Source organism: Hipposideros armiger, unplaced genomic scaffold (genome assembly GCF_001890085.2).
Source record: "Hipposideros armiger isolate ML-2016 unplaced genomic scaffold, ASM189008v1 scaffold_64, whole genome shotgun sequence".
Taxonomy (NCBI): Eukaryota; Metazoa; Chordata; class Mammalia; order Chiroptera; family Hipposideridae; genus Hipposideros; species Hipposideros armiger.
In genome coordinates, this window is record NW_017731414.1 from 519437 (window position 1) to 544773 (window position 25337).

The window sequence follows — 25337 nt, forward strand, 5'->3', positions numbered from 1 at the left end:
TCAAATGTTTATATCTTTAAAAAAACATGACTTTTAAAGACATAACATTAACCTCAAAGACTTTTCCATGTTACTATGTAGTTTTTTTTTAAGATTTTATTGGGGAATTGGGGGAGGGGAACAGACAAGTTGCTGTCCTTTCGTTCTTCAGTCTAGCTGTGGAGGACGTTGCTTCACTGGCCCATGTTGGTATTATCATTGCACTCTTCCCGGGTGAGGCAGTCACTCACTGGCCATTGGACGGCTGCTCACGTCGGCTGCTGGCCGCTCACGCTGGCTGCCAGCCAGCACAGGCTGCAGCCTATGCCATCGCTGGTGACTCATGGCAGCCCAGCTCCAGGTTGAGCTGTTGATCACCATCTTAGCTGTAGAGGGTGCAGCATCACTGGCCTTCATGTGAGATCTGGACCTGGGCCCTGCTGCTCAGAGCTGGCATCCCAAACCAACTCTTAACCAACACACCACTCAGCTGGCCCACTATGTAGTTTTAATTATCTTTTTATTTATTTATTTATTTAAATTGGGGAATTGGGGGAGGAGAACAGCGCTGGGGAATCAGGGGAAGGGGAACAGACAAGTTGCTGTCCTTTTGTTCTTCAGCCTAGTTGTGGAGGATTTCGCTTCACTGGCCCATGTAGGTATTATCATTGCGCTCTTCCCAGGTGAGGCAGTCGCTTGCCGGCCATTGGATGGCCGTTCATGGTGGCTCACGGCAACTCACGGCAGCTCATGCCCACTGCTGCCCAGCCCCATTGCAGCCTAGTCGTTGCCAGCGACTCATGGCAGCCCAGCTCCATGATGAGCTGTTGTTCACCATCTTAGCTGTAGAGGGCAGCATCACTCATATGTGGGATCTGAACCGGGGCCCTGCTGCTCAGAGCTGGTGTCCCAAGCCAGCTCTTAACCAACGGGCCACTCGGCCGGCCCAATGATCATTTTTTAACACTTGTGCAATTTTTATTTTTAATTGTATTTTTATATAAACAATTTATTTTAATTGTATTTTTATTGTAATTGTGTTTAAAAATACATAACATCAAATTCACCCTGTTCCCTATTTTTAAGTGGACAGTTCAGCAGTGTTAAATAGATTCACGCTGTGCAGCTGCACAATTTGGGTGTCAGTTTACTAACCTTTCTTTGCGTTGGACGTGGAGGTGAAGACTTCCATTTCTGCCTGGGTGCAAGCATTCTAGACATGCAGCTCTGAGGTTCACACAAGTCAATGGAAGGCACTTAGTTCATTTACTAGAGTGGAGATAGACATGGAATAGGCGAGGCCTTCACTCCTTCCCAAGGTGGCAGCACTTCTAGAAAGTATCTCGACATAGCCGAGGGGTTAGGGGCTGCAGAGCCCGTGGGCCCAAAGCAGCTGACGCTGTTGGGGTGAGGGTACTGGCGGGGTGAGGGTGCTTGGGGGAGATGGGCCTGGGGCTGCCCAGTGATGCAGCGGTACCTGGGGCAGCCCTGACAGCTTACAGCCCCGCCGTGTTAGCGCTCAATGACATGCTGAAGCAGCAGCTGAGCCTGACGCAGCAGTTCATCGAGGCTAGCAGGCACCTGCACGGGTCCCTTCTGCAGTCCCTGGACCAAGACTCGTACCACTACCACACCTTGGAGGAAACCAAAGAGGTGAGCGCAGCAGCACAGCTATCCCTTCCCAGGGGAGGGAGGGTCGGCAGGCCTCTGACTGTGGGGACAGCACCCAGCCCAGGGCAGCAGGGTCGCCAGGGCCCAGTCGCCTTCTGTCCTAGAGGAAGGAGCCAGTTGGAAGATGGGGACACCGACAGCCAGCCTGGCCTGCGGTGAAGCTGGTGTGGCACTGAGTGACCTCAGTCCAAAGGCAACCTGCTTGGTGAGAGGTGCTGTCTCTCCATAGACCCTTCCCCAGCACTGCCCCGCTGGGGTCACTCTTCTCAGTCTCATGGGCAGAAGCTTTCAACACCCCTCTTTTTTTCCCTCCAAAAATTTCATTTTTGTCTGATTACACAAAATGTTATTTTATAAAAACTTTATTACAGAAATATAACTATTTATAAAGTCCTCCATAGTTTCAGAGATTACTATTACCAACTTGATATACTTTAGATTTTTCTTATGTAAAATATGAACTATGTGTATGTACAATATATAAAGTGTATCACAATAGGTATATGTATTATATAATGTGTATTTCTCTATAGAAATAGCATAATACTCTTATGAACTTTTCTGCATGATTTTTACCTACCAATGTTTCAGTATATATTTCTAAAAAATAAGGACATTTAAAAAATAATCACAATACCATTATCATACCAAACCCAATTAACTTTCCTTTGTATTGTTGGCCAATCCAATATGCAGATTTCCACTCGTCTCATAAAAGTGGGACATTTTGTTTCTATTTTCTCATCAGGATCCAGACAGTTTGTACATCGAGATTATGGTGCTCTTTTTAGCCTCCTCATCTGGAGTGGTGGTTCAGCCCTGAGCAGTGTCAGACCCCTGAGGCTGTGACTACCCAGGTTCTATTGGCAGTCTCACTTACTCCCATCTCCTTTTCTTGCAGTTCATTTGTTGTCAGGAATCAGGTTGTCTGACAGCCTTCCACATTCTGGACTTTGATGATTGTACCCTGTGGGGTCCTTTAACTTGCTCTCTGTTGGACGCCTATCAGTTAATTGGACGCAGGCTGAGGTGATCTGTCGCCCGCCCACAGCCAGCCCACCACGGCTCCTTGTGTCTGCTGTGGATCCACATCCTGAGTGGCACCCAGGCCCTCCTCCCCGATTGCGGTCACTCACCCTTTCAGACTCAGCCAGGGCTCAAGTCTCATTTCCACAGCATTGTCACATGGCATCCTGTCATTTTTTTGTTAGCCTGACCAGGAGCCACTGGGGACAGGCACCACCTTTAGCACCCAAAGCTCAGTAGGCTGAGGCGGCAGTGGTGACACATCCCTGTTTGTCCTCTGCTCCACAGTACATCAGGCACCACCGGCCCGCCCCGCTGACCATGAAGGATGCTCTGGAAAAAGTGAACAAGGAGCTGTGAGCGCCAGGTGAGGCTAGACTGATGGGTCTCATCTAATGAGCTGGGCCAGTGTACTGGCTGACACGTTAGTGGCCAGGGGACATTCAGTGGGGAGGGGGACAGGTGGTACCCAGTACTCACCTGGGTGGAATCCAGCTCCCACCTTTTCTGAGTAGTTGATCTCTCCCAGCCCCCAATTCCTTGGTGTGTCCGGCACCTGAGAATAACCACAGACCAGTGGAAACGGAATGCAGGTGGCGCTCCAGTACCACTCATGGCAGGACAGAAGATGCCAGCTTGTCAGGAGCCCTGCGGAGCAGCTCCACCCAGCCAGGCTCTGGCTTCCCCAAGAGCCAAGGTAGATGGGGGTATGAGAAGCACCCCGTTCCCTAACGAGGACACAGGGCCAGGGGTCCATACTGAGGACTCCTGTGTGACACCAGGCAGCTTCTGATCTTACCCAACTCAGAGCCTGCACTCAGACACACCTCCCTACTGAGCCTGAGCATGTTTCTGACGTCAACACACAGAGAAAACAGTCTTTAAAAAAAGTCTTTATTTGAAGGCAAAACAGTAAAATCCACAAATTGTTAACAGCACATGTTTATGCTTTATCCTGAAACAGATGCGTTTAAACAATTCACAGCTACAGGAAACCCAGAACAAAATCAAATATTTTATCACACCAGGCTGAAAAGTTGGAGAGGATTTTGAATCTTATCGAAAAGAATTTTTCAAAAATGTTTCTGTACAAATAAAGGGCACCGCACCCTGTTGCCCATGGATGCCAAGTGTGGCTGATCCCAGCACGGTCACCCCGTGGCGCACTCCAGGCCTCACCCCTTGTGGTGGTGGTGCGGGGGAACAGGAAAAGGAAGTGACAGAGCAGGAGGCATGGCCGGTGGCTGCTCCCCAGGCTGTGGGTCTAAATGGGCTGTCGCACACCAAGTGCTGGTGTTGGGGTTCCTCTAAGTGAAAAACACAAGTAGATGCTCAGGGTACAGATCCCCCAGGGGCATCACACCGTGACCTGAAGATGCTTCAGATCCGTCTCCTTAGATCCTTTTGTTTCTGCAGATAATAGTAAATGGCTAACGTTCAAAAAAAAAATTCAACTTAACTAAAATAATTGAACTAAGGGGCCAGTACGTCTTGGAGGAATCAAGTTTGAAATTTTCTCACTGGGGCTCTTCTTAGATCAATATTCGTTTTTTAAAAACTCAACCAATTGGAGTAAAAATGAAAACCCTGTTTAATTTTGCAAATCAAGGTTTTGTCTTTCTGTTTGTTAAGAGTGAGCAGTACTGGTGCCTGGCCTGAGCTGTCACGACACATCCGGTGGGTACAGGAGGTAGAGCTGGCCCGCTGCACCCCTAGTCTGGACGGTGGGCGTGCTCACCCAGGGCCGCCTCCACATTCGCCTGCTGGTTTAAGCAGAGGCTTAGGTCTGACTGGGGAGATGCGAAACATCCGTTCCTTCAGGTATCGAGGATTCTTGTCTGGGTTGAGGGGTTCATGTTTCTCACTTCACTGTCCAAGGGTTGAGCTCAGGGTGTCTTGTCTCCTCAATCTTGCTTCTACGTTAGAACTGGTTTGCAGGTGGGGCCTGGGCCTCCCATGTGGTCGAGCATGGCACTGGTCACTAGGCATGCTATGGTTGTCCTCCTCTTCTGTTGCTCCCCAAAGATGGAGGCTGTGTGAGAATCAAGCTGTCCCTACCCTTTTCCACGGCCACGAAGGTCCCGACGGCCAAGCTGCCGTCGGCTGGCATGGCTCCTCGCCGCACCTACTTGCACTCTTCCCTGGCCTTCATGCGGGCGATGAAGGAGTAGCTCTTGTTCCTGCGGTAGTTCTCGTACGGGTCGTCCAGGGCCACACCCACGCCCTTGTACTGGTCCCACTTATCCCGCACGTCCCCGCCCTTGATGGGGTCCTGGATCCCTTGTTCTTTTGCGCCGAGGCCGCCAGATCCACTCCAGCCTTAGGAAGAAAGAGGGGTGAGTGGTTACAACCCACGAAAGCTGAAATCTGGTAACTTTACCCTGACACAAAGTTAAACAGGAAAGCATACGGGGAGGTAAGTGAGTAACGTGCAGACATGCGTTTTATAAACGTGAGGCTGATAAAAGGAAGACAGAATGCGCGGCAGAACCCTGCAGGCTTGCCCTTTTGCGAAGATCCCATGCTGAGATGGAACTTCCTCTGACTGCATCAGCCCGACCCGCGAGCCCACAGCAGGTCGTTCATTTCCCTGGAAGCTTACCCATTTTCACCAGCATCTGATGTCCTTTGTTCTCTTCCCCAAGCCTGGAGTCAGGTATAGGAGGTGCTGAATTAGAACCCAGACCAGCCGAGGAACTAAAATTAAGACAGGTAACGTCTCTTAAAAAAGAGCTGGTACATTTATTAGAATGAAAGCTCTTAGAATATTACAGCGGGCGGCTTATGTGAACCGTCACAGTGTAGGATGGACACACACACACTTGTGTCTACCATTCTTCATCCTCTTTGCCAGCCAGATAAGGGGGCTCCCTAAGATGATGGCCCCCGTCCAATACTGCACAGCAAGAACAGATCATATTGAACCCCTAAAATGGTTAGAAACACAGAGCCCAGCCACTGCCTCGGGCTTTACAATGTGGCCATAGAAAGAAAAGACCACGGTGTGAGGCAAGGCGGTGCCACTGTCACCGCGCTAGTGCTCGGGATGCCTAAGGCGCCGACCCAGCACGGGCTACCTCAGCACGTCTTCTAATGAAACGTTTCAACATTCACAGCATAGCCTCAGAGGTTCCAGTGCTACCAGCGGGTCAGTGGACAGTTAAGACAGAAATCTTACGGCGGGGTGGGGCTCCTGGACCGCGACCGAAGCCTCCTCCCTGGGGAGTACGACTTGGACCTGGAGCGGGAACGGGACCTGGAGCGGCTTCTTGAGGAGCAGGATCGGCTGCGGCTCCTGCAGGAGTCGACAGGGAAGAGCCCGCGGGTCAGCCCGACAGCTGGAGGCCTCAGGCCCGACTCCCCGAGAGGCGGTGCCTGCCTACCTGGAGCGGGAGCGGGAGTACGAGCGGGAGCGGGAGCGGGAGCGCGACCTGGAGTACGAGCCCGACGACTTGGAGGACCTCGAGTTGGAGCGCGAGGAGGAGCGCCCTCTGCTTTTGGATCTGCTCCGAGACCGTGAGGGTCCACTGCAGGAAGAGACGGGTGAGCTGGAGCTGGCAACTCCCAACTCCCCACAGGCCAGCCCGCCACCCCCACTCCAGGTTTCGGGGAGCCCTCAGGGATGACAGGGTACAGACGCGTAGGGTGTTGTGCCTAAACAGCTCGGTGAATACAGATGGCAGCAAACTTCTCTTGTGCTGGTGTTTTTAAGTTTAAACTCAGGCTTGTGGGAACAGCTCCCGGCGCCTTTATCATAGGCGGCCAGACCTAAGACCCAGGCAGAGGCTACACCCGACTTCCTCTGCCTGTGCGTGGGCATGACGTGACGTGTTAGGGCATGACAGGACAATGTGTCTGGGTCACTCTAAGCCAATTCATGACAAGATGTGGCCAGGGAGGCATGGTGACTCCACACGAGATGGTGGGGATGTCCTCACCTGTTCCTCTTTTCCTGGCCTTTCCTCCGTCGTGCCCGCATTTTTGCTCGGAAGAACTCATACAGGCCGTTCTGCTCCCAGCCTTCACTGTTAAGACAGGAGCGAGCCCCACATGTCCACATCAGCCTCCCTCCCACAGGGCACTGGGGAAAGCTTATCAGGGCTAAGTGCCACCAACAAGCCTTCCGAGGCGTGCAGCCTCCCCTTCCTCATTCACTCAGGATGTCGCGTGCTGGCCACCAGATAGCACTCAGGTGGTCATTTCAACAGGGCCACCCTTTCACTTGAGGAAGCACACAGGCCAGACCACTCGCTGGGCAGTGAGGTTGGGATGTGTGCCCGGCTCCACCAGGCTCCCAGGCCTTTCCACACTGCCATTTTGAGAAACAGACAAGGATAGTCTTAGGGCCTGTGGTCACTGCAACTGGGGACCAGGAGCTCTGGCTCACAGACAGGCCCACCTGCGCCCAACAGGAGGCCATTTTAGCTGGGATGGTGATGAGGCCGTTGGGGGAGGGGATCCTGAGAAGGACCCGTGACAAAGCCTGGGTGGGTGGCAGCCAGCAGCTTCTGAAATGTGCCACATCTAAGTTCTTGTTCTAATGTGACCTAACTAGTAAAGCCCTTAATTGAGGGCGACTATGTGTGACGCACATCGCACACAGCCAGGGGAGAAACGGACCCTCTAACTGGGACTGGAGAGTTCTCTTAGAGACACCACACTCCTCACCTGGGCCTCACACCACTATGGGCAGAAGGTACGGCTGGCAGGAAGAGTCTTTCTCGTGAAGCAAACTCGGGAAGACCAGGCGCTCAAGGGGACAGAGACTGCCCTGCCATCACTGGCCCCACTGCCAGGTCTCCCTGAGCCCAGTACCTACCTGTTCCTGGGCCTGTCATGGGAGGGAGGGCTGTAAAAGGCCTCCACGGCCGCCAGCAGCCTCTCGCTGGGTGGCATGGGGGGCGGAAGGCGGATGTCTTTAGGGTCCAAAGGCTTGTACTCATGGTCTTCCAGCTGCAGTGGAGAACAGTTGTTACTACACCTTGCTGGGGTCTGTGAGGCCCACCCAGGGTGCTGCGGGGCAAGAGACAGGGCCCTCCCTGGTTTGGTGTTCGGGTTGCCCTGGGCACCGGAGTGCTCACCCAGCCCTTCCTGGAAGGCCCACCATCTTGTAGGGCTCCAGCCACATCCTAAATGAGGTGGTTGAGGGCTCCTTTGGATCCTAAATGACCTGTCTGCAAAAGCCGCCCTGAGCCCCTGAATCCTACTTGGGGCTGTGCTATCTCCCCTGCGGGCCCTCCCAGTCATAGCAACCTTAGCCCAACCCAGGAACCCCCTCCCAGGAACCAGCTCATGCTGCCAGCCCTCTGCCGCCAGCTCTCCCTGCCACCCTAGCAGACCCATCTCATCACTTCCAGTCTGTGGTGACTCAGAGGGCATGGGCAGGGGCAGTGACCAGCACGGTCCCTGGAGCCCCAGCTCACCTGACTCCTTGCTCACCCTGCCCCTCACATGCCCTTCTTCCTGCGCCTGCAGATCCCCATGTTCCCACAGGCACAACTCAGAGGCTGTCCCTTTCCTCTGCCATCAGCCCCAGGACAAGGGAGCTTCCAAGGTCTGGTACTGAGAAGAACCGTGCCTCATGCCCAGCACCAGCCTGCCCCAAGTAGCACCAAACTCGCAGCACCAGGAGGGAGGGGTGGATGGGACACTGGCCTCACTTGTTGCCGCTTCAGGAGCGTAAGCATGTGTCTGAGGGAGGGACGCTAGCTCAGGCACATTCTCACTGACTACCTGGGTCAAGTTCACCGGGGATAGGAAATGAGAAGGGAAGGGGCCCGAGGAAGCAGCGTTTTATAGCCTGTGGGAAATGGGTTGCAGCTGTGAACTTTTCACATGGAAACAAAGGCATACCCAAGCTCACTGAACACCTTACCTTCACGAGGGGGGCCATCAGCCCAGCAGGGAGATCAAAGTAGGGTACGTTGGGGACCAAACTGGGGTCATCATGGTTGATGTGGGGAGGGCCCTGTCGCCGCATGTGGGGGGGCTGCCCATTGAAGCCATGGGGAGGAGGGCCAAAGTCAGGGTGCTGAGGGCCCCCCCAGGGCGGGTGCTCATTGATCCCAGGATGTGGCATGCGGTGGCCAGGGTGGTGGTGAGGGGGTCCCATTTCTGCAAAACAAGAACTTGTCTCAGGCCTGCAGGGAAGTCGTGAGCACGGCAGCCTCAAGGGGTCAGGCCTGCTTTCCAAGGTGACAAGTGCCAGCAGAGTGGTCCTCAGAGAGGGGCAAGGACATCAAAACCCACCTCCTGGGCACCCACCCCCCCCTTGGCAGCTTCTCTCCCCCTGCTTCACGCACTGCTCAGGTGATACAGTGAAGGGGGAGGAGCTGAGGCCTAGAGGGGCCTGTCCTGCACCTGACAGACCTCGTGGGTGAAAGAAGGAACCACAGGGAAATCAGAGAACCCCCAGGCAGCAATGTTCTGGGCTGAACTGTTGACCCCCACACATTCACCCCCAGTCCTGACCCAGCCCCCGACCTCAGAATGTCACTGTATTTGGAGATGGGGCCTTTAGAGAGGCGATTAACTTAGAGTGAGCGCATATGGGTGGGTCCTGATCCAATATGACTTACAAGAAAAGATCAAGACACAGACACACAGACGGAAGACCATGTGAGGACACCGGGAGACGGCAGCCGTCTACAAACCAGGGAGAGGCCTCAGAAGAAATTAACCCTGCCAACACCTTGACCTCAGATTTCCAGCCTCCACACTGGGAGACAATAAATGTCTGTTATTGGAGCCACCCAGTCTGTGGGACTCTGTCACAGCCACCCCAGGACACTAACATAAGCAGTAAATGTGCTAAATGGTCTCTGGGCTGAGTTTATAGCCAAGGGTGGATTTAAAAATAAAGGTAGAAGCAGTAATAGTGTAGGAATGAAATTTTTTTTGAACAGAGAAAATAAAAAAAACTAAAGATTGTTTGAAAAAGATAATAAAGTAGAGAAGTTGATGGAAAGTGCAAACCAAGGAACAGGGAACCCCCATGACGGCGGAGCGGGCTCTGGACTCAGTGCCTGCTGACTGCCAGCCACTCTGGGCACTTGGGGGTCACTTCTCCTTTTGGAGCCTGTATTCCCTTACCTGTAGGACAGACACTGCCCTATTCCTGGGTGTGTGGGACAAGGGGCCAGGGTGTCACACCTCTACAGCCTGGTGCATGGCTGGTGCTGACACCTGAGTCACCAGCCTGTTTGCCTGTCTCCCCACCTTCCTGAGGACCCCGGCTGGGTTTTTCCATCATTCCATGACTCTGCCTGTGACCTAGACTCAGAGCATATCAGGTGCATACCAAGGACCGCCAGCAAAGCCAAGGATCTGTCAGGTGCCTCCTCCAGGTGGGCGACCTAGACTTCTCCGGGAACCAGGGGCAGGAGAGGGCTGTTATGTATTGGGCTGCTGACCATCCCCTCCAAGGCCACCACATACTCACCAGCAGGGAAGTCCCCCTGGGGGTAGTCAAAGCGGTGAGGATAGGGTGGCCGCTCGAAGGGGTGCCTTGGGGGAAAGTCATCCTGCATGAAGCGGGGCGGGAAGCGGTTGAAGTTGTGGGGGTGCGGCGGCTGGTTGAACTGCGGGTGCTGCTGGTGGGGCGGGAAGGGCCCTCGGAAGTGCGGTGGCCGCTGCATGCGGAAGGGCGGCTCGCGCTGGCCACCACCCCAGGGCGGCTGCTCGTGCTGGCTATTCCAGGGGCCTTCGAACTGGCTGTTCCAGTTGGGGTCGGGCTGACTGTTCCAGGGTGCATCGCGCTGGCCATTCCAGCCAGGGTCCCCGCGCTGCTCTCCCCACATGCCCTCGTGGCTGTTGTTCCAGGGTGGGCAGTGAGGAGGTCCGCCTTGGTGGTGTGGGTAGGGGGGCTGGTCCGGAGGCTGCAAAAACAAACAGCAGACATGAGCCACTCATGAGGCCCACCCAGCACCCTGCAGACATCTGGCCTCTGCACTGCCCAGTGCTGCAGGGTGACGATCCACTGGGCGCTACCCTGGGCAGGCAGGCCATGGTACCTCATTTACACTGACGTGTGCAGTGGATGCTGTGGTGCCCACCCCACCCGCGGCCCCTCACACCTGTGCAGATGACCCGACTCCCAACTGCCACACCTGCATCTTGGCTGAGGGCTTCCTCTGGGTCAGCACACGGGCCCCACAAGCTGGGGATCTGAACACTCCTTGCCCCATCTCCCCTTGGTGGATGGTGCAGAGGTGCCTCCCCTACCACTTCTGGAGTGTGCAGAGTGGCTGAGCCCCAGGGGCCCATGGTAGCCACGCACCCTGGTGATGCCCTTTCCGTCACTTCTCCCCTCCCCTGTGCTGTTTCCTGGGTCATCTCCCACATAAACTACTTGCCCTCAAATCCTGTCTCAGGGTCTGCTCCTGGTCCCATCCCAGGAAATGTGTTTTTTTGTAGGCTAAAGACAATTTAAGCTCCCGTCTCACCCAGCTGCTGCTTTGAAGACTTAAAGCTAAGACTGCAACCAAAACTCAAGGCCGGGCAGGAATGTGCCCAGATAAGGCAGACCAGAGATTCCCATCTCTAGGGTCATGGCTAGCTCTGCTGACTGCTACCATCAAGAGGCGGGTCCAGGCCACCACACTGTCAGGTCTTTCAAGAGAAGCCAGGAAACCAGGTCTTAAATATGGCAACTATGTCAAACTGTGTTAAGATACAACATGGGCCAACCAGGCCAAGTCCATCGGCAGGCCACAGCTTCCAGCTGTGGATTGCCAACCCAGGGCAGACCCTTGGTGAGGGGGCCCCGTTGTTGTGAGCCTTCCAGTCATGCTATGCTGGATGAGATGACCCCTGCTCTGGCCTAAAAGTTTCTGACGCCAAGGAAATGGGAGTAAGTGACCAGTGTCTCAGCCCCAGAAAATGCTGCCCACCTGACATTTCTGACCTCACCCTTCCTTATGAAAGCACCGTGTTTCAGGGTGACAAGGTATTGATACTTTGCTAGTCGAACCAGTCAAAAAAGAGAAGGAAAGGGAACGCTCTGCTATACTTAATCGTGTAGAATTTCCTAGTACTCACAGGAAAATGGCGATAAAAGTGCCAGGAAAGGAAGTAAAGGCCTGACTTTTTTGCTCTACCCAATCCCTGCACCTTGGGAAGATGAGGCTAACACCCTCTCCCCAAGACCTGACCCCGCTGCAGAGCCTCAACTCTCCCAGCAAGCTGCTAAAAGCTCCCTAACCCGCTGAGGCTGCCGCCCACTTGCCTCCCATCCCATTAGGCCCAAGCATGCTCCACCTGCCCCTGTAAGAAATACCTGCTGTTGGCCCCAAGGAGCAACGGGGTGAGGCTGGTCAAACCATGGGGGCTTGTTAGGTGGGATCTGGTCGTGGGGCCCGGGGCCACGGGGGCCAGCAGCAGCAGGGTCTTGGACCCCTCCTGAGGCATCGTACTCGGAGGAGCCAGGCATTTGGATGGGAGGCTTGTTGTCATCTGGAGCCAAGCAAAAGGGCTATTAGCAGAGACCCTGGCAGCAGGAGGCACCACCCAAAACGGTCTTCAGCAAACACCCGGGCAGCCCAGGCTGAGCTTTATTTCCCAATAAATCCTTGCTTCATGACCCCACTGATCGCTGTTGGGAAGACAGCGGGAAGAGGGGAGGCTGCCCTCGCACAGGACACACACTTCTTCTCTGAAAGCTTTACAATAAGTATCTTATCTTCTGCCATGTTGATTTTAGTTTGCTGAGGAATCTTTATTATTGCTCAATTTCTTTAAATACCTTTTCTACATCTAGTTGCAAGGTCACTTCTTCTAATCTGATCTTATTTTATTAGATTTTTTTAGTGTTACTTTATTAGATTTTTTTAGTGTTGAACCATATATATTCCTGGGATATGCCTGTTTTGGTCATGATATATTTTTAAAATACTTGGCTGGATTTCATTTGTTAAGATTTTCTTTAGTATTTCTGCGTCTTTGTTCAGAAATAACACTGGATAATTTTTAAAAATCTTTCCCTAATTATATTTTTAACCCTTGCTCGTCTGACGTGAAAGTTATCCTGGTCTCGAAAAATGATTTGGGCAGCTTTCCCCTCTCCCTGTTCCCTGAGGCGGTTTGTACAGGAAAACTGTCTGAGTTGTAAGGGTTTCATTACATTTTGCTGTGAAATCCCCCGGTCTGGTGCTTTAAACCGAATAGAATCTGGCCTTGGACTATGGACTCAGAGCCCTTCTCGGGAAGAGGCTGCTTTCTGGGGCTTCTCCCCAAGGGCGGGTGCCGAGGGGCCACGTACCAGGTTGGGTGGTTGGCGGGATGGCCGGGGTGGGCGTGGGGGCCGGTGGCGGGGCAGGCGGCGGCGGTGTGGCCTTGACTTCAGCTTCCATTTGTGGCATCTGGATCTGCTGCTGCTGTTGCTGCTGCTGCTGTTGCTGCTGCTGGGCCAGGCTGTTGACGAACTCCTCGTGCTGCGTCTTGAGGGTCTGGATCTGCTGCTGGAAGGCCAGTTGCACTGGCTGGACCACTGAGGAGTACTCATTGATGAGGGTCGCCTGCCAGAGAGAAAGGCAGCAGGTATCAGCTTGACCACCTCGGGGCCCACCCCTTCTGGAGTAGCATTGGGACAAATGCTGGGAAAGCACCAGGAAGTTTGGGTGCTGCTGAGGCCGAGGCCCAGGGTTCTGAAGCTGGCAGGCAGGCGACTATCATGTAAAATAATCAACTTCGTCTTGACAACCAGAGCAAGTGAACCTAGCGAAAGACTTTTGGAGGCGTGCGGTAGTTTAGAATTCTCTGATAATGGAATCAGGCAATGACAGCCGTGCCCTGGGTAGCCACTTAGACTTTAAACACATCGTTGATGAACATTCTGGGACATGCTCATGGGCTGTGCTTACTTGCTGCCTGGCTTTGAGCAAGTCACCACCTCCCTGAGCCTCAATTTTCTCATCTAGAAAATGGGACAACATTAGGACTGACCTCTGAGGATTTCGGAGAGGAGTTAGTGAAATAATGTAAAAAAAGGAGTAAAATTTAGAAAAAGTATGCAATGCACTTTCCTTGTTGTTTCTGAGCATGTTCCTGTCCCCTGTGGGAAGGACGGCACTTAGGACTATTGCTGAGGGAAGCAGCCTACACACAGTGCCTGATACTCAGCCAGGCCTTCCAGCCTGAGAAGAGGTGTGAGCTGTGCCTTTCCAACAGCTGTGCATGGGGCAGTGATGCTGGTGCCACAGCAGAGGGGACCAAGGAGACCCTCCCTTCCCTGTGGCCCTGTCCTCTGGGCAGACACCCCCTCAGAGCAAAGGCAGACGTGCACATGGGGAGCACTGACTGCACAAGGTGACGGCCACAGCAGCCTAGATGACATTGGGATCCCCTCACGCTCCCATCATGTGAATGTGTGCCTGGAAGACCATAGCAAACAGGCCAATGACACCCCTAGAGCAGGGCTTAAATTGGGCACCAGGTCACAAATGCACCAAGAAAAAAGTCTCACTTGGGAGAGCTCACCCCTCACTGTGCATGCATGGGACGAGGCCCCTGAGGCTGCTGCTCAGACCCCGGCCTCCAACACTTGCTAGTATCCCAGAGGCACACCTGGAAGCCCAGCTGAGAAAATGCCACCTGGGCTCTGACATTACCACCCCACCAGCTGCTCCAACCCAGGAGGTGAAGGTGGGCCCCCTGACTTCTGGGAACTGCTGAGGTGGTGTCTGCCCTGGTGCTGGGGAGCTGCGTGGGAGGTGGTGGCACTTACATGGTACTGGCCGAGCCCCAGGGCTGGGCTCTGCAACTGCTGGATGATGGAGTCATCGAAGTAGCCATTCTTCTCCCACAGCTGCAGGAGCTGGACATGGGGAGGACAAGGCCGTGTCAGGGGGAAACAGCAACCCCCAGCCCCCGCCCACTTCCCTCGCCCCCTCTCAACAGCACCACTTACCCGGGCGATCTTTTGCTGCTTGTCCTCCTCCACGGCCAAGAAGCTGGTGCAGTAGATGGGCACCACAACCTTCTGTAGGGCGGCCAGCAGCTCCCTGGCCTGCTTGCGCTGGCTGTGAGGGAGAGACCTTCCACGCGTCAGGGCCCTGGGGCGGGACCCAGCCACGCGCCCGTTACCATCGCGGCTCCAGCCACAGCACCCTCTGCCTTCTCAGGGAATGGGCCCCCAACCCGGCTGGGACTAGGCCTAGACTCCCCATGAGACCTGTGCTGGCACTTGGGCCCGAGTGACAGACAGGCAGCAGTGGGAGGAGGGAAAGAACACAGGCTGGGGACCTTGAGCAAGGCCTGTAACCCTGGTCTCCTTGTCCTATAATCCTTCCCTCCTGGGGTGTGAGGATGGCAGACACGGGGCCTGTGAGCCCTACTGTCCACAAAGGACAGGCCAGGGCTATTGTGGGCTCAGGGCCTTGTCCATGTGACCTTGCTCAGCATTGTCACCCTCTGCACACAAAAAAGCTTGTGCTTGGGCCCCAAGTTGCAGGAGGCAGAGGGAGTGTGTTGAGTGTGCCTGGCATTGGGGACCTGAGGCTGGCAGGGCAAGGCAGTCTACCCCCACCCATTGTCCTCCCAGTGGCACTCTGAGCATAAAGGGGTATGGAGGCCCTTGTGGCTGTGCACTGAGATGGCACGGGGCCCCCCGTGTGGCAGTGGCAGAGTCTGGATGGTTGCCTCCTGGGGAAGGCCATGGGAGAGAAGGCAAGTGGCTAGAAGCCCTCTCAGCACCAAGCTCACCAGAGGGAGCTCAGGGACAGGAGCGAGTGCGCATGGCCAGGAAACAGGCCAGGGGAAGGAGAACAGTCCAGGCAGGACAGGGCAGGTGGCTGGAGGACTGGCAGGACAGGGCTGTCTCTGCAGAGCTGCCCTGGAGTCAGCAGAGCGGCAGGTGAAGCAGGAGGGCAGAGAAGGTTCCAAGAGGCTGCTTATTTGCCAACAGCAGAGAAATAAGAGAGCGATGATGCAGGGAGTGGCTGAGTGTGGCCCGGGGTCAGGAGGGCAGGGACCTGGGATACACGAGTGAAAGATGGGGCAAGGCGAAGGACTGATGGGGGCAGGTCAGTTTCTGCTGCCCTCACGGGTGCTGTCCTTCAGCTAGTCAAGCTCAAAGCTAAACATGGCAGCCACACATCAGCCTCACTAGCACTGCGCGTGCTTTGCCTGTCTCCTCCCTGGGCCTGCCTTGGCCTAGGCATCTGGTTCTTTAGGTTAACCTTTCTCATAAGGCACCAAAGAAGTCATGCAGAAGGAAAGACCGGCCTAGCCTGGAGAGGGCAGAGAGAGTGGGAGGCTGGTCTCGGTGGGACAGGACAAGAGGGTCAAAAAGGAAACACTGGAGGGACCCTAAAGCAAGGCAGTGAGGTGATTGGGAACGTGTATGTGTATCAGTAAGGGGGAGCTGGCAGCTAACAGAGAAACACTAAAAGACATGAGCAGCTACCCCAGGAGAGCAGAGCAAGGAGCAAAGGAATGGTGGCCCCAGGTGAGGTCAGGGATCAGAGAAAGGGTGGAGGAATGGGAAAGTGGTGTGTGTGTGTGAGGGGGGTGTCCTCCCAATGGAGGGCTTGTGACTCAGATCAACCCTCCCTCAGGATCTTTGGACAAGTGACCCCATCCCAGGACGGGCCAAGGTACTGAGCATAGTGTAGCAGTTGAGGACGGGAAGGAATGGGAAGGAGGGCAGGACCTGAGAAGCCCTCACCAGTGGTGCAGCACGTCGTTAATCAGGTAGATGAGGTGCAGCCGAAGCTCGAAGTGCGCACCGTCAGCTGTGATGCGGTTCCGGAGGTGGCCTGCCATCAGCTCGCAGTGTGGTGGGGACTTGGCGTTGCTAAACATCCAATTCTTCCCAGCCTGTAACAGCCAGGGCAACAGGTGAGTGGGGCTGGTGTCCAGGGAGGTCAGGGTACAGCTGAGGGAGTGGTGTCCAAGGGCTGGCCACTTGCTGCAGCCTCTGCCTGCCTTCTCTCTCCTTCTCAGAGGTGCTCAAGAGGGAAGGGCAAGGGAAGGTGGGGCGCCCCTCGAGCAGCCCCAGCCCAGACAGGCTGCAGCAGGCTCCCACCTGTCAGGAGCACCAGGTTCTGGGTGCACCTCGCCCACCCAATCCCACCTGCCCTCACCGAGATGGCATCTTTGGTACATGTGTCAATGATGGGCTGTAGCAGGTTGTCAAACTCGTTCATGTCCAGCTGGGTCTCCTCCAGGAGCTTCTGCATCTGTTGTTCCACTGCGTGGGCCACGGCAGCTGTCACCTGCTCCTGGGAGGCCAGGTGGGACCAAGACTGCCCATCAGTGCCTGCCCCCAGCATCAGGAGGCCCGTCCCTCACACCCAGAGCCCGAGAACCGCAGCCATGAATCTGGGGCAGCCATGGCCATGGCAGGCAGAGAACAGAGCAAGACAAGACACAGGGAGAGATGATGCCCCCACCCGTGACACAGAAAGATTAAGACCCAGAGTGGGAGCATTTTCTCAATCCGTTGAGATTTTTGCTTCCCGGCAATTGTCGTCAGTTTGGCTCAAATAAACTCTTACAAGATTTCAAAAAAAAACCCAAACAAAAAAAACCCAGAAGAATAAAAACTGCAAACAAATTCAACACACAAAGAAAAGTGAGCAACAATGTCAAGAAACAGTATGAAGAGGACATATAAATGGTCACTAGTCAGGAAAAGGGGAACAACCTCACTACAACCAAGAAATCAAAAATTAAAACAGGATCCCAGGGTCTCGCTCATTAGATTAGCAAACAGAGATGGCTGAGATCCAGCACTGCTGTAGGGACAGGTGGTCGGCTCAGGCTGGCTGAGGCCAGACTACCCAGCCTATGATGAGCTCCGTCCAGAAACAGGGTGAGTGATTTAGCATGTTTTGTTGTCAGCAATATGACAATATCTTATGTCTTAATCTAGTAATAAAACGGGTTGGTGTTTCAGATGTCTTATTCTTTATTCATCTCATTTTCCTGGCGATTCATCCTCTTGTATTTGGCCAAAGTATCAGACTGTGATGGATCAGGATAGAAGGGTCCTTCCCCACAACAGCTTGGGGTGACCTGGCTGGCAGTAGTCGGTGCCAATGGCACCAAAGACCACCTGGCATTCTCTGTTACACAATTTCTAACATGCAGCCCCACTTGTAGGCGCCCACCCCAGCTAAGAGCTTGTGTTATAATTTCAATGGAATGAGAAGCAACCTCTGTCCAGTGTCAGGGGTTGGGCTAGACATGCCACAGGCAGTGGCAGCAGTGGGATGATAGTGGCTGACATGCACTGAGCCGTGGGCAGCCCTGTGAGTCCCAATGTGCGGATGTAAAACCTCAGGCACAGAGGTGAGCTCCAGGTACCCACCTTAGGACAAGAGGGAGGGAGAAGGGCCCTGGGCCTACTCAGGGCACCTGTCTCAAGGCCGGTGGGTTGGGAAGGAAGAGGAGCAGGCCCTGTACCTGTCTGAGGGCCAGTAGGTGCTGTTCCTGCTGCTGCAGGTTCCACTGGCTCTGCTGGATGAGCTCGTCCATGGATGGGGCTCCCTGGGTTGGCGGGATGGGCGCAGCAGGGGCCAGTGGGGGCTGTGGCAGGGGTGGCAGGGCAGCGGCTGGCTCCAGCTCTGGTGCCTGCTGCTTGCAGATGACTGGCAGAGAGGAGAAAAGGGGGTACCGTGATAAGGTGGCCGGGGCCTAGGTGTCCCCTCAGCCTCTTAGGCAGCTCTAGGCCACAGGGCTCCCCTTCCTACACTCACCATCCACCAAAGGATCTCAGCGCTATGCTGCAGCCACCCCCACCGGAGTCTGCCTGGCTCCCTTTACTCTCAGGCTGGCCCTCCCGCCCTGACCCCATTCCCCCAACCTCTCAGGGTCCAGCCCCAGCTCCCTTCCCCATATCTATCTAAGGCTGTTTCCTTGGCCTGAACACTTTTCTCTCCGCTGTTTCCATCTGGCTGACACATTTACTCCCAGCTAGATATTGTTACTTGCAGAAAGCACTTCACAAACCCCAATCTTCCCCGGCTAGAAGCACACTATCCTTTCCTGGTTATGGCCCCCTTGGATTTCTGACCCTGCAGGGTCGGAAGGGTGAGTGGGCTCCCCTCGCAAGGGAGGCAGCTCTTGCCTCATGGTCACTCCAACCAAAGCACTGTCCTTCCCTGCCTGGTTATGCCATCAATATCCACCCGGTGCCTGAGTTTATGGATTCGGCCCCTTAACCCCATGGCCCACTCCTGCAGACTCAACCCACTGACCTAATTCAGACCTTACAGTCAAATGCCCCTTTCATTCTCCCATGGGCCTCACTGGTCCCAGCCTCCACTCCTGTTCCCTCCAGCCTGGCCACACTGGCTATATGAACCTGACTCATCTGTCCCTTGTTTCAGACTCTCTATGGTTGGCTTTACATTGCCTGTAGCAGGAGTTTTAAACTTGGAGTGCTAGGGCCAAGGAATCATGGCTCCAGAGACACATAAGCACATATAATATTTTGCCTGTAATTTCAGGCAACTGATCTCTCCACCCCCATCTCAAATCTAAATAGGCACAAGAATCCCTGGATCTAGGAAGAAAACCCAAACATTTCCCCTGGCATTTCCACTCCAGATTAAACCCTTCCCTCCTCTACACACGTTATATGCTCCAGCCATGCTGGGCCTCTCATGGCTTCTCTCATGGATACCTAAACATACCAGGCTTGTTCAAGCAACTGCACCTTTGCTGTTTCTTACAAACTTTTTATTGAACATCTGCTATGTACTACACATTAAGACACAATGACCCAAAACAAGGTCTGGAAGCTTCAGGGAGCCGGAAGTTCAGGAAGCATTCACCTTTCAATGCCCATCAACTTGGCAATCCCCTACTCATTAACAATACATTTAGAAGCTAGAATTCTAAGCAAGACAGATGTGGGTCCTGCCCTCAGGGACCTTACCACCTGGTGGTTATTTATCTATTATCTAAAGGTCAGCTGGGATTCCTAACCACATCTTGAACCCTTTTGAGGGCAGAGCCCAAATCCTGATGCCCAGCTCAGTGAACATCGACAAACATCTGCCAAGAACTAAAACCTAGAGGGGCAATTCTTTTTGATCTGAACTGCAGGCAGTTGAAATACGCAAAATCCTTGCTGATCCCATGGAGAGCCCACAAAGGGACTGGACAGGTGCCTGCCCAGAGGGTCCCACCCAGTCCAGCCTCTATCACTTCCTCCCTGGAAAACACTGAAGCAGTCTCTCTATTTCAGCTGACCTCAGTCATCACATCTGCAAAACAATAGAGGAATCCCTGATCCCCAGCCCAGGAGGGGGATCGATAACCTCTTTCTCCATTACAGTGGGACCTAGCAAATGCTTGCTGCAGGGCCCCGGGAGCAGCAGAAAAGATCATGAATTCCCAGCTGCCTCAGAGAAAGAGTATGCGACCTAAAAAGTGGTTTGTGGCAGAGGACTCACGCTGCTGCTGTTCCAGCGCCAGCTTGCACTTGTAATAACTGTAGAATTCACCTCCAAACAGAAACGAGAATTTCGGGTTGTCCTTTTGCTTCTCCATTGTCATCTTCTCAAACTCGGGCCCGTTGCGGGCCACGAACTGGGCCAGCTTGTCGATGACATTTCGAAGCTCCTGGTCTGGAGAACGGAGAAAAGGCCACGCGGAGCGTCAGCGAGGACGGCCCAAATTCGTGGGCCCTGGCGCCCCAGACCCCGTCTGCCAGGCCGGGGTCCCTAGCGGTGGGACCCGCAGAGGCCGCCCTTGTACGGGTCCCGATAGGGGCCATAAACGCGCCGGGAATACGGGGACCCGCGGGGGAGGCCGCAGGCGAACCCGGGAGGCCGAGCCCCGCCCCCTCCTAGGCCTGAAGACCCTTGGAGGCGGGGTGGGCCAAAAGGGGGTTTCGGGGAGAGAGAAACCGTCCCTAAACCCGGGTTAGGCCTCACCATCAGGCGGCAGCGGCATCTCCATGGCTCCGGCCGCCGGGAACGACCTCCGGCGCCTCACGATACCCCACCAGCGCCGTCTGCGGAAGCCGGCCGGAAGTGGCGTGAGGGAGCCGTTTACGGCGGGCCTCACGGGCTACTTCCGCCCGCCACTTACGGCCGTCGCCCGGAAACCCCGGAAATGAGGGTAGGAGGCGGGCGGGAAGAAGCCGCGCGAGGCCGAGCGCGCGGGAGGGGCTCGCATGCGCACACGCAGGAGTTTTTCGCGCATGCGCTGAGTGGGCCCTTGTCGCGCGCCGCCCCTGAACGGCTCGAATTGCGTGGACTGCCGTTATCCGCGACCAGGGCTCCTCGTAGACTCACGTTGCAGACCACGGGCCTGGCGGGCTACATTCTCCACGGGGCCAGGACCCTAGGGAGTTCTTACCCAGGTTGGGGCCTGTGTTTCCTCCTCGGGGGGCTACAGTGAGGAGACTGCCAGGTGAGGCGCGTCTGGGAGACTCCCAGCATGGCGAGGATGGAATTCGGCTTAGTGGGAGTAAAAAGATCCTCCCGCTTGGTTTCTTTAGCTCAACCCAACGTTTTGGTAAGGAAGACTTCGGGGCCAGTATCACCCACTCCTGCCAACCTCAGGCTGTGCCCCTTTGGGGCTTGCATAGCTTTCCTGCCATCCAAGCTGCTTGGAAGGAGCGCCCACAACCTTTCGTGCCAGGCCTGCTAGATCGCGCAACTTACCGAAAGGGGCAATCAATGACGTTACTTCCAAAAGGAGTGTCAATGTAAGAAACTTCCAAACCTGTAGGTAATTTTTGAGTTTGTTTGAGCCAACCTGTAAACAATTGCCAGGAAGCAAAGCCTCTCAAAGGATTGAGAAAATGCTCTGGACAATGGCAGTTTTGCACCTCATTTTATACTTTAGAATCAAAGGAGACATAAGGAGGGTTACATGAAATCCATTGGTGGTAGGTTAAGGGGAGAAAGCAAAATGGGAGAAAGCTTTGGGGTTGAATTAAAAAGGCAAAATAGAGAAACACATTTACATTGGTGAGTACAGGACAGTTAATACTTAACATTTACAGCACATAAAGATGGTAAGCCAGGAACAAAATAACAATGAGGGGTTCTGTGGTCTCTTGCTGTGGTGTGGTTGTTCCCTGAAGGATCTGGAAAAGATCACTGGCATTTCAAAGGTATGTTATCTTAGATGCAAAAAAGACAATAGACAGGCTCACTTAAGGTAAAGATTGACCTTCGTCAAGGAAGCTACAGGCGTAGGACGGGACTATCCACCAGACCCACTTTTAGTGAGGAATTTTTATGTTCAGACCACCCTATGTGGTTACTTTCGGTCTCTGAGTTCGGAAGACTTTCCATGTAAGCCTCCCCTGAGCTTGTCAGGTTTACTATGTGGCCCTTTTTTCATCTACAAGAACATGAAGTTAATGCATGCTAATTGTGGGGAAAGATAACAAGAAGGAGCAGATGATAGAGAAATACAGACTGGATGTCCCCTGTAACCTGACCCTCTTAAGGGTGCCATGGTTGACACTTGCTTGGCCATACCTCTCAATTTTTTTAATGTAAATTGATGTACATGTATTTTAGATAAACTTCCTTTTTACTGTTACAAAATTTCTCCTTCTGACTCTTAGAGATTGCCTGCTGTATGCCAGATATTGTTCTAGGCCAGGGGTTGGCAAACCTATTAAGGGCCAGATAGCAAATATTTTAGGTTCTGTGGGCAAAGAGGCAAAATCAAGGATATTGTGTAGGTACCTACATAACCCAAGAGAAAAATGTCCATAACATTTTTTATTGGTGGAAATCAAACTGTAATCATTGAGTAGTTTTTAAAATACAGGTCTAATGAGAAGAAGAATGCTTTGGGGAGGGTTCCAAGTTAGCCTTTCTTGCCATCAGTTGATTGCAAATGTATCTGGTTCACAAAAATGGGGCTGGATGTGGCTTCTGGGTGGAGCTCTGCTGTCATGAACCCAGCTTATGAGGTGGGAAGAGATCCATAAATCAGTAAACATATGACAAAGGTGTTATTAAGGAAAACAGAGTGCTGAGACCTTGATAAGGGAAGAGGGTGGCGCCTACACCAATAGGGTTACCTGGAAAGAGGAGGAGGTGAGGTTTGCATTGAGATCCCAGTCAGGAGCTATCCATGTGAACACTCCAGGCAGAGGGCACATTATGGGATTGTTTTATTTAGTAGGTTGCTCAGTAATCTCGAAAGTGGGGGCGTTTTTCCATCCCAGTTAAGATCTATATCAAGAAGTCTTTAACTTTTGATCTGCCATGGATGGACTTAAGAGATATAGCACAGTATCAGACATATATGCATTTTTGTGAGTTGGAAGATACCAAGCATTTATCAGTCTAACAGAATCTGACCAAAACAGGTTAATATATTTATATTCTTTTTAATGACTGCATGACTCTATGGTGTAGATTTACTGTACTTTATTGAAGCCAGACACTGTGGAGTCTCTTGGTCTGGTTCCATTTTTTGACCACTATTAAGTATCTTAGTATATGTAGATCTTGTGCTGGATCGAAGAGTGTGCACATTTAATACTTATGTTGCTCAACTGCCCCCCTAAAGATTGTAGACCCATGACCACTGCTTTCACATGTTCATTTTATAGTGCGTTTATCTGAGACTGAAAATTCAAGCATCACAGGGCCTCACTCAGGCTCATTTCAGTGTGCCAATCAGAATCCACTGGTCAAAAGAAAGCCGTCAAGTTGCTAGAAGTAAACGCTGTTACAGAGATGGGTCTCCAAGGACCTGGAAACAAGACTTAAGTAAACAGGGCCAGCCGAGTGGCACGTTGGTTAAGAGCTGGCTTGGGACGCCAGAGGGCCCCGGTTCGGATCCCACATATGAGGGCCAGTGACATTGCCCTCTACAGCTAAGATGCTAAACAGCTCAATCTGCAGCTGGGCTGCCATGAGTCACCAGCGACAGCTGTAGGCTGCAGCCCCTGCTGCAATGGGTTGCCATAGGCTACCGTGTGTAGCCAGCAGCCAGCATGAGCGGCCAGCAGCCGCCGTGAGCCAGAAGCCGGCGACTGATCTGCCTCACCCTGGAAGAGCGCAATGATGGTGCCAACTTGGGCCAGTGAAGCAACGTCCTCCACAACTAGGTCGAAGAACAAAAGGACAACAACTCGTCTGTTCCCCATCCCCCAATTCCCCAGCGCTGTTCCCATCCCCCAATTCCCCAATAAAAATCTTAAAAAAAAAAAAAAGACTTAAGTAAACAAGTAAACTGCACACCCCTGGATGAGATTAATTTGCTGAAGGAACCCACCTAAGAAGCAAAATAGAAGTTTAAAACCACATGCATACCTGCTTTGATCCTGCAGTTGTGCCCTGAAGACTATATCTCAAGTCAGAAGTGTGTGCTACATTGTGCACTGCAAACGTCCCATAAAATGGTATTTAAACATGCAGCAACATGGGTCGGTTCATTGTAGCACATCCATGTAATGGACCATTACAATACCATGTACACAGACATAAAATCAAGGGAGAATAATAACATGGGGAAATGATTCTGGCATATATTTTTAAAGCAGATTACAAAACTATATGCCAGTTTAAAAAAATGTGTATACATACTCCCCAAATGCAACTGCTCTGTTCAGTTTATATATCTTTTCAGAGATAAACTATTCACAAACATTTATATATCGATATATTTTGGAAATTGTTCCCTCTATACATAGATCTTTCTTTTGACAGTTTAGCTTTAACAGTTTTTTGCAAACTTAAAAAATATATGGACAATAAAAAGTAGGGACTGAGGAAATCTAGGCCCATCCAGACCTATAGTCTCAAAAAAGCCAGAACTTGGTTTGACTGTCACCTCATCTTCCACAGTAACTGAACCCTGTGTGGTCAACTAGCTGAAGCCACAGTGGGAGGAATGTGGGAATAGATGGTCCTGTCCTCATGCTGGAGCACGGAGCATTTCTTGGGTCTGATGATGTCACCAACCAAACCTCTGGTCACACCAGAGTTGCCCTGAGACAAATAGGAGTATTCCAGTCTGGGAGAGGACATTCCTAAGTAGGAGTTCAGACTGGTGTCTGAACAATGGGGTCAGCCCTAAACCTGGCCCTGACAAGGTGACGATTCCATCCCAGGTCAGAGCCACTCAAGGCCTTTGGAACTACAGCAGCAGGCTGCAAAGCCACTTGGGTCATCCAGACACGTGGGCTCCCTCAGGGTCTTACTGTAGTAGTGTGGCCAGGCAGCAGAAATGAAAGGATACACCTTTGATTGCACAAACTCCTCTTAGGGGTACATGACAGGGGAAGCAAAATAAAACTGCACTATTGTGGCTGCTCTGCTGGCCAGAGGGCCCTGGGCTTGGAGTCAGACTGTGCTCCCTGCCTGCTTCATGGGCCAGGCCGACTTCCTGTTTCCATTTCCCTCTGTAAAATGGGGCTAATCTTGTCCACTTGGGTTCTGATGATTAAAGGAGACATAATACAAAATGTGCAAAAAACACCCTGTGAATTGTAAATGCAAGTCAAAACATTCCCATATGCCCATTAACCACCATGTACTTTCCTTAGCATTTTTTTTTTAATATTTTTTTTTATTGGGGAATTGGGGGATGGGAACAGCGCTGGGGAATTGGGGGAAGGGGAACAGAGAAGTTGCTGTCCTTTTGTTCTTCAGTCTAGTTGTGGAGGACATTGCTTCACTGGCCCAAGTTGGCACTATCATTGCGCTCTTCTCTGGCGAGGCAGATCA

At 53.0% G+C, this 25337-nt stretch overlaps 2 protein-coding genes and 1 long non-coding RNA gene across 4 annotated transcripts in view; 2 read left to right on the forward strand and 1 right to left on the reverse strand.

Annotated features, from left to right (window-relative positions):
* CUNH19orf44 (chromosome unknown C19orf44 homolog) overlaps nt 1-3455 on the forward strand; it is a 17993-nt gene extending 14538 nt beyond the window's left edge. The window contains exons 6-7 of the mRNA XM_019641994.1: nt 1466-1632; nt 2965-3455. Coding sequence (XP_019497539.1) covers nt 1466-1632; nt 2965-3036 — 239 coding nt within the window. The 3' untranslated portion in view covers nt 3037-3455. The remainder of the gene's footprint in view (nt 1-1465; nt 1633-2964) is intronic.
* A 98-nt stretch (nt 3456-3553) lies between these two features.
* Nucleotides 3554-20660, reverse strand: CHERP (calcium homeostasis endoplasmic reticulum protein). Of its 2 annotated transcripts, none has more exons than XM_019641993.1 (17): nt 20562-20660; nt 20079-20252; nt 18082-18266; nt 16758-16895; nt 16340-16491; nt 14582-14693; nt 14399-14488; nt 12935-13190; nt 11954-12129; nt 10118-10553; nt 8552-8790; nt 7496-7629; nt 6615-6701; nt 6060-6203; nt 5855-5971; nt 5279-5373; nt 3554-4995 (listed from the first exon to the last, which is right to left on the reverse strand). In XM_019641993.1, exons 1-17 carry the CDS (start codon nt 20584-20586, stop codon nt 4802-4804), a joined length of 2754 nt encoding a protein of 917 aa, XP_019497538.1. In that variant the 5' UTR covers nt 20587-20660; the 3' UTR covers nt 3554-4801. The 2 variants fall into 2 exon arrangements, with proteins under 2 accessions (XP_019497538.1, XP_019497537.1); XM_019641992.1 differs by having other exon boundaries at nt 14582-14726.
* Nucleotides 20661-20841: 181 nt separating this feature from the next.
* LOC109382375 (uncharacterized) overlaps nt 20842-25337 on the forward strand; it is a 5418-nt gene continuing 922 nt past the window's right edge. The window contains exon 1 of the long non-coding RNA XR_002123921.1: nt 20842-21340. This is a non-coding gene — a long non-coding RNA (uncharacterized LOC109382375). The remainder of the gene's footprint in view (nt 21341-25337) is intronic.